Source organism: Mastomys coucha, unplaced genomic scaffold (assembly GCF_008632895.1).
Source record: "Mastomys coucha isolate ucsf_1 unplaced genomic scaffold, UCSF_Mcou_1 pScaffold6, whole genome shotgun sequence".
NCBI classification, from domain to species: Eukaryota; Metazoa; Chordata; class Mammalia; order Rodentia; family Muridae; genus Mastomys; species Mastomys coucha.
The window spans coordinates 84,047,240-84,055,204 of record NW_022196912.1 but is presented as its reverse complement, the minus strand read 5'-3'; the positions used below and the strand labels follow the sequence as shown (position 1 = coordinate 84,055,204).

The 7,965-nt window shown below is 43.1% G+C and overlaps 1 protein-coding gene across 1 annotated transcript in view; it reads left to right on the top strand.

Moving 5' to 3' along the window:
* Positions 1–7,965, top strand: part of Pole2 (DNA polymerase epsilon 2, accessory subunit) — a 26,190-nt gene that overhangs the window by 13,897 nt on the left and 4,328 nt on the right. The window contains exons 7-15 of the mRNA XM_031355805.1: positions 1,421–1,504; positions 2,061–2,117; positions 2,648–2,696; positions 3,226–3,298; positions 4,496–4,668; positions 5,019–5,108; positions 5,433–5,487; positions 6,426–6,485; positions 6,571–6,648. Of these exons, the coding sequence (XP_031211665.1) occupies positions 1,421–1,504; positions 2,061–2,117; positions 2,648–2,696; positions 3,226–3,298; positions 4,496–4,668; positions 5,019–5,108; positions 5,433–5,487; positions 6,426–6,485; positions 6,571–6,648 (719 nt within the window). The remainder of the gene's footprint in view (positions 1–1,420; positions 1,505–2,060; positions 2,118–2,647; positions 2,697–3,225; positions 3,299–4,495; positions 4,669–5,018; positions 5,109–5,432; positions 5,488–6,425; positions 6,486–6,570; positions 6,649–7,965) is intronic.

Here is a 7,965-nt window from a genome sequence, read left to right as displayed (position 1 = left end):
TCAAACTCAGAAATCCACCTGCCTCTGCCTCCTAAGTGCTGGGATTAAAGGCATGCGCCACCACCGCCAGGCTCAAAAAAAAATTTTTTTTTTCATTTTTGCTTGAGACAAGATCTCAGTATGTACCCTGGCTGGCCTGGAACTTGCTATATAGACAGGTTGGCCCAAACACACACACGTATCTCTGCCTCTCAATGCTGGGATTAGAGCATGCACCACAGTGCCTGGTTAATTGATTGAATTTAAACTGAAAATAACCTGTGTACCCATTTTACTGGTTTATAGGCACAGCTACATGATGGTTGCTGGTGCGGCCATGCCTAATGTTGTGGGCTCAGTGGCTCTTCTGCAGAAGTTAATGCTCTAACTTTGGTGCCTGGTATCAGGGAAGCACCCACAGTCTCTGGTCTGCATGGCTTTCTGAGTAGCTTCTCATTATCCTTCCTGCCCTCGCTCAGAATACTGGTTGTTGCCTGTCCTTCTCTTGGTCACCATACAGCACAGACCTGTTGGACTAAAGTGTGCCATATCCATTGTAAGGAAAACTTAAAGGAACATTGCTTTCAATACCAGCCCTCCCCCAACCCATGTACTGAAGAAACAATAGAGTGAGTGACTTGTGAGAACACAGATGGGCCCTAGAGTTTTTGTAACTTGAATGGAGGAGATGGGAACTTCCACTTTCATAGTTTGGAAGGTGATTCTGAGACAGCACTGTCCTTTTCGTTCCAGCAGTCTGCCTGGCCACTGTCAGTCTGTCTGTCTTCTTCTCTAGCACTCAGGACCCTGCTTAGGGGTGGCCCTTGCTTCTGTCTGTGCCTCCCCACTTTCCTGAGGCTCTACATGGATTTTGAAGGGGCCTCTCCTATTTAGTGTTCATTAGACTCTCCGACTTAGTAGATCAGAATTCATTATGCTGAGGCATCTGTTAGACACCGGAACACTGATACTGGATGGTGTTCAGACTACTGCGTGGGAGGGTGGTGGTGGGGACCTGAGATCCCAGCACACAGGCGGGGGCAAGAGAGTGAGAATTCAAGCTTATCCTCGCTGTATTCAGTCAAAAGCTGGCCTGAGTTTCATGGGACTCTGTTTCAAAAAAAAAAAAACAGAAACTAAAAATTAATGTTCAGTGGTGGCATTCAAAGAGGAAACACTAGCAGGCTGTCCTGGCCCTCACAGGCTGGCCCCAGACACAGCATTCCTCCCTCCTTAGCCATGAGTACCCATGCTTGTCTTTGGTTACATTTCTGTTCATGTAGATTTGACAGGTTAGCTTTTCATAGGCTAAAATTAAACCTACTGATTAATCTTTCTACTCTAGAGCGCCTGTATATAGTAAAATATGTACTCAACACTTATTTTTAAGAAAATTAGAATATGCTTTTACTCTTTAAGTTTTTATTCTGTTTTATTTTAGCTTAAAACAATAGAAACTTTATTGGGTAGCACGAGCAAAGTTGGTGATGTGATTGTCCTTGGAATGATAACCCAGTTGAAAGAGGTGAGCTAAGTTTGACATGCTTTGTCTTTTATTTTTGGACTAGAGTTGGTGATGCGTTGCTGTGGTAACACTTTTTTCATAGAAAACATAATCAGTGATAAGCTTGTCGCCTGTGTCCAGGTTCTGTGGTGTTAGTGGGAAAGACTGACCAGGTGTAGATTTGCATAGCCTCCAGGTAGGCCCCTGGTGACCTCTGTTTGAACTGACTCTGGGTTTCTGAATAAGCAAGCTGCTGACCACATCCTGGTGGCCTGGAGGTACTGGTCATTCTCTTAGCCAAAGGCATCTGGTGAAGCGAAGTGGCAACCAGCCTGGGCCTTCCTTACCACCCTGTGGTTTGCAGCAGTTGTTCCTTAATGTCTGTGAGTCTCCGGTAAGCGGTTAGTCTGAGGCTACCAAGAAATAAACAGGAAAGTGTGGACTAGGAATTACTCATATCTGCAGATCCACTTCTCTCTAATGTATCCTGTTGTCACACTAGGTAGTATGTTAATGATTTATAGTAGTATTCATTTTTTATACAATTGTGAGCTTATTTCATTTAATTCTGTTTCAGGGGAAATTTTTCCTGGAAGATCCTACTGGAACAGTACAGCTGGACCTTAGTAAAGCTATATCCTTTAAAAAAAATATTCTGTCCAGGCATGGTGGTGCACACTTTTAATCCCAGCACTCGGGAGGCAGAGGCAGAGGCAAAGGCAGACAGATCTCTAAGTTTAAGGTCAGCCTTGTCTACACAGTGAGACTTTATCTCCAAAAAAAGGGGTGAGATGGGCTGGAGAGATGATGGCTCAACAGTTGAGAGCACTGGCTGCTGTAGGACCTGGGTTAAATTCCCAGCACCCACATGGCAGCTCACAACACTGCCGTTTATTATTAAGACTCCTTTTAAGGCCAGGCATGGTGGCACAGGCCTGTAATCCTAGCACTTGGGAAGCAGAGGCAGGGGTTTTAGGAGTTTTGAGGCCAGCCTTGGCTATATGTCTCAACTTTTCCCTACAACAAATAAAACTTCCCTCCTTGCACCAACACAACCCCCTAAGAGAAATCACAAACAACACAACAAAGCTAAAAGTCCCTTAGGGCTCTGACTGTATTAGTGTTCCGGGCATAGACTTGAATTCTTCCTCAGCTGCTCTGCACCAGTTCCACAGTGGCTTATACACTGAGGCATGCTTTGTCCTGGCTGAAGGTAAGCACGCTCACCCTTTTCATGACCTTGCTTGACAGTAAAACTGTTGCCACGCGGGAAAGTCACCTTAACATGGAATTCCAGAGGGTAGTCACCATGAGAAGGTGACTCTTAAGAAACAGGCTGTTAGGAAATGTTCAGGACTGAGGAATGCACCTTGAGATCTGACACTGGAGAAAGCTGTGGGTACTGAAAACCACTGACGTGCACTTACGAAACTGGAAAACTCTTTTGGAGTTCATACACTCAGTCAGGTCCCACCTGAGTTCTCTCTGTTCCTCAGTATATACTATGAAGCCCCCGGCACCCTACCCCACCCTAAAATATGACTTAATTGGGGTGGGGTACACTTGTTTAATGTCATCTTCCTTATCAAATTTGCATTGTCTGTGACTCTAGAGTTAGATAGCTTAGAATGATTGGTGATTTTTGTAGTTTAATTCATTGCCTTGTGTGATATGAATTTGCTTTTTCAAAAAAGGAGAATTGAGCAGATAGTAATGACTTATTACCTGGCTTGTTTGTTTAGGTTGGTTTGAAGATCAAGTGTTTCATGCCAATGCCTTTGGATTTCCTCCCACTGAGCCCTCTAGCACCACAAGGTATTAAAGCACTTGATTTCAACCACACAGGAATTTGTATATTGGCAGCAGTGAATGTAACATAGTTTATCTCAGTCCCTACAAGGTGTCAGATGAGAAAAAGCAATGGAGACCCACTTGCTTTAGCAGATCCCATGCCCTCTTCTGACCTCCACAGGTACACAAAGATTTATAGAAGCAAACACTCAAGTGTGGCATAAGTTCACACACACACACATGCTCATAAATACAATTTTTAAAGTGAAAAGAAAAAAAGAGATATAAAGGCATAAAAAGAAAAATGAATTTAATGAGCCAGTGCTTTATATATCTTTATTTATTTATGTATCTATGTAAATGTTAGGTCCTCATTATTTAAGGAGTGTAGTTCAGATCTCTGTAAATGCAGTGCTGTGGTGCAGTGGTTATGCACAGAATAGTGAAACACTAGGGCTGCCAGGCTTTCGTGGCTCCAGCTGAGTGAGGTAGATACACTGCCCTCTTGTTCATACAGAAGGGGGAGTTGCAAGGAGCTCCTGCCTGGGGCCGGGTAGGGGAGCAAGTAAGGACGGGTGTAAATGCTCCTTTGACACCATAGTATACTGTTGCTTTAACGTTTCCTGAGCAGACTTGAACAAGCAAATACCGATTCACCCCAGATAGGGCACTAGTGGCGGAGCAAAGTAACAGTTCTACTCACATCTACCTGGTGGGACAATGGTTTTATTGAGCTCACAGGATCAGAGGTGACCCCAAGACTGCTGCTGCATCATTGAAAAGTCTCACCCAGGCATGGCCGAGACTTGCCCAGAACAGCGTAGATGGAGTCTGTTCTTCCCGCTTCTCCCGAGTTCACTCCTGTATGAGCTGGGGCCGGGTAACATAGAGCAGTGAGGTTCTATTACCTGGCTCCATTCCCTCAGTCTGTGGAGACTGCCAGTAGGCCTGACCTAGTGGAGGGTCTCTTGACAGTCTCCGAGTTAATCACAGCTGATCTGATTAAAATGGAAGTGGCAGCTGTGCTAAGGAAGCTTTGGAAGCATGCAGACTGAATATTCCTCAGTAGACAGTTTTCATGGGTGTGTTTTAAATAATTTGCAGGCAACATATGTCATCTCTGGAATACTGTATTGTTGCATAGGTGCTATATCTGATATATTTTTACTTTCTCTATGAACACAATATGGTATAGGAGGTAACTGTGTTATAATTACATAGGGCGTACTATGGAAATATTAATTTTTTTGGAGGGCCTTCTAATGCATCAGTGAAGACTTCCGCAAAACTGAGACAGCTGGAAGATGAGAACAAGGACGCCATGTTTGTGATTGTGTCTGATGTTTGGTTGGACCAGGTGCACGTGCTGGAGAAGCTCCACGTAATGTTTTCCGGTACTTATTACTACTTTTTTCTCTCTTGAACTGTTCTGAGGGGTTGTGTTCTAAAACTAATTGTTAGTCATATTGTGGTGGTGGCGTGCCTCTGTGCTAGGGGATTTATGGAGCTGTGATTAGAGGTCAGTCTGAGCAACTTAGGAAGACCTCGTTTTAAAAAGAAAACAAGCCAAACCAAAGCTTTCCCAGTTAAAGGCAGCCAGCTAGGCTGAGACCTGCCTTCGACCCCATCCCTTGGAAGGCAGAGGCAGGTGGATCTCTATGAATTCCATAGCTCACTAGGGCTAAAAGTTTGATCCTGTCTCAGTATTTTCAGCCCTGAAAAGTAATGTTCTTTTGTTTCCTAGGTTATTCACCGGCACCTCCAACCTGCTTTATTCTGTGTGGTAATTTTTCATCTGCACCATATGGAAAAAATCAAGTCCAGGCTTTGAAAGGTATTGAGGATCTTGTTATTCACAGTGTTTCTAATCCAGGCAGTGGTGGTGCATGGCTTTAATCCCAGCACTTAGGAGGCAGAGGCAGGCAGAACTCTGAGTTTCCGACCAGCCTGGTCCACAGATTTCCAGGACAAACAGGGCTACACAGAGAAACCCTGCCTTAAAAAACAAAACAAAACACTGAGTGTTTAATATTTACATGAACTATATGGATAAATTATATATAATATTTTAATTTTATTAAAGATCTAGGGTTGTATTTAATCAACTGTAACTTTAAGGACATCACAAGTTAGATTAAATATCTTTTATAATTTTCAGATTCCCTAAAATCTTTGGCAGACATAATATGTGAATACCCAAGTATCCACCAAAGGTAAAAATCTCTATGACTACCTTTTTTTTTTAATCCAAAATAGTTTTGTTAAAAAAAAAAAAAAGAACCAGTGAGGTTTATATCAATGATTATAAAGAAATTACCTTTAGAAAAGAAAAGGTTGATGGGCTGGAGAGATGGCTTAGCAGTTAAGAGCACTGGTTGCTCATCCAGAGGTCTTGAGTTCAAGCCCCAGCAACTCAAGATGGTGGCTCACAACCATCTATAGTGTGATCTGATGCCCTCTTCTGGCACACAGGTGTACATGTAAACAGAGCACTTAGAAAAATCTTAGAAAGAAAGGGAGAAAGAATAAAAGAAAGGATAAGAGAAAGAAAAGAGAGAGAAGAGAGAGGGGAGAGAGAGAAAGAGAGAGAGTGGGGGGAAGAGGGAGAGAGAGAGGGAGAGGGAGAGAGAGAATATGAGAGTAAGTTGAGAACACTGAGAAAGCCCAGGGCGAATTCCTCACATCATGTGTTATGCTTCTTCCTGGGTCTATAGAGGAATAAGACGTAGAAGGGAAAGTGACAGTTTTATCCATTGTTTCTGGTGACACTGCTTATCCAGAAGTGGATCATCATGATCATCATTGGCCTCATGAGCCTCTGTAAAGATAGAGTGCATGCACATGTTTGTGTATGTGTGCTTGCTTGTGGTCACCACACTATTATTAATAGAAAGTTTTGGACTGTAGACTTTTTAGCAGTTAATTAAAATGCATAAAATAAAAACCTGTAGCTAGGCATTGTGGACCACAGTGCTGAGGAGACTGAAGCAAGAGGGTTGCAGATTTAAGGCTGGCCTAGACTACACAGCAAGAGCTCTACTCAAACACACAGAAACCCCCCAGGATTCAGTTGAAGGCAGTGACTTCGTTTTGGCTTCTGGCAGTGTTGCATGTTGCTATTTTTAATGGCTGGTGTTCAATTTTTATGCAGTAGTCGTTTTGTGTTTGTGCCTGGCCCAGAGGATCCTGGATTTGGTTCCATTTTACCAAGGTAATCTTTGTTCACATTTTGTTTTGACAGTCAAGAGAATTGTGTAAAGCTTATAAATCCATCCTATGTCACGCTGTTTTTCTAGGCCGCCACTTGCCGAAAGCATCACACAGGAATTCAGACAGAGGGTCCCGTTTTCAGTTTTCACTACTAATCCCTGCAGGTAGGTCACTCAAAAACAGCGTTTTGTGTTCAGCTTCTTTCTGTTCATTTAAAAATTACGCTCCTAATTCATTTCTGAAATTTGACTGCTATAGAGTAGATCTAAAAAATAAATTTGATTTTAGATTCCTCAAGCTTTGAAAAATATTTTAACTATATTCAAATACTTTTTTTTAAAAAAATATTTTATTTACTTTATGTATACAGTTTATCTGTCTTCAGACTCTCCAGAAGAGGGAGTCAGCTCTCACATTATGGATGGTTGTGAGTCAGCTCTCACATTATGGATGGTTGTGAGCCACCATCTGGTTGCTGGGATTTGTACTTAGGACTGTTGGAAGAGCAGTCAGTGCTCTTACCCACTGAGCCATCTCTCCAGCCCTATATTCAAATACTTAACCAACAGTGACTTTATGGTCTCCGTGTTGGCAGTGGTATCTCCAGCTTCCTCATGAATCCCATACTTGTGGGTCCAGATATCCAGCATCCTTTTTCTCCCGATGCCCTGTAGCTACTATGTGAGCACTGGGATCCTGCCCAAGCTCCATTGCTCAACCCCATCTCATTTCATGGCACCCTTGTCTTTGGAATTGCTCTGGCCATAACCACAGAGATTCCCCTACACACGGTTTTTGAGTAAATGCTGAATCTGGCTACCTCTCACTACTATGACCTAATAAGAAAGCATATCATGTTGCCTTCCTGTTTGAAAGATGCTATCCCTAATGCTGTTACTAACAGCCCAAATCCTGGTGGTCGTCATGCCCTGCCTGCATGGTGTACCCTGTTACTGCTCTGACTTCCTCTCCCCAGTTGCTTCCCTCACACCAGTCTCTGTGCTCCAAGCATGCAAGGCACACTCCAGTCTTTTGTCCTGCATTGTGCCTCTTCCCCCTGCCTGCAGAGCTCCACTTCCAGACATCTTAGCTGCTGATCCACGTCAAGGCTGTGCTCAGGTCACTATGCCTGATGACCTTCCCTGCTTTATCGTATCTTATAACCCTAGCCTTCTATACCCTCCTTTCCAAAATATGGTCTCTTCACCTTTCTCTTTTTTCCAGTATACATCAGTATCATGTCTGTTTAATTCCTTTGTTCTCCCCCGTCAGGATGCAAAGTCTATATATTTTTTCTTCTGTTCACTTATCAATGTTGCATTGATAAGTGTTCACTTGCATAATGTTGAGCATTAGAAGCTAAATAAAGGGCTGGGAGTACATTGCAGTGGTAGAGTACCTTCATAGGAAATGTAAAGGGCGTGGTTCAAACCCTAGCACTGTGCACGTACACACTTACACAGAGACAGAAAGCCAGAGAC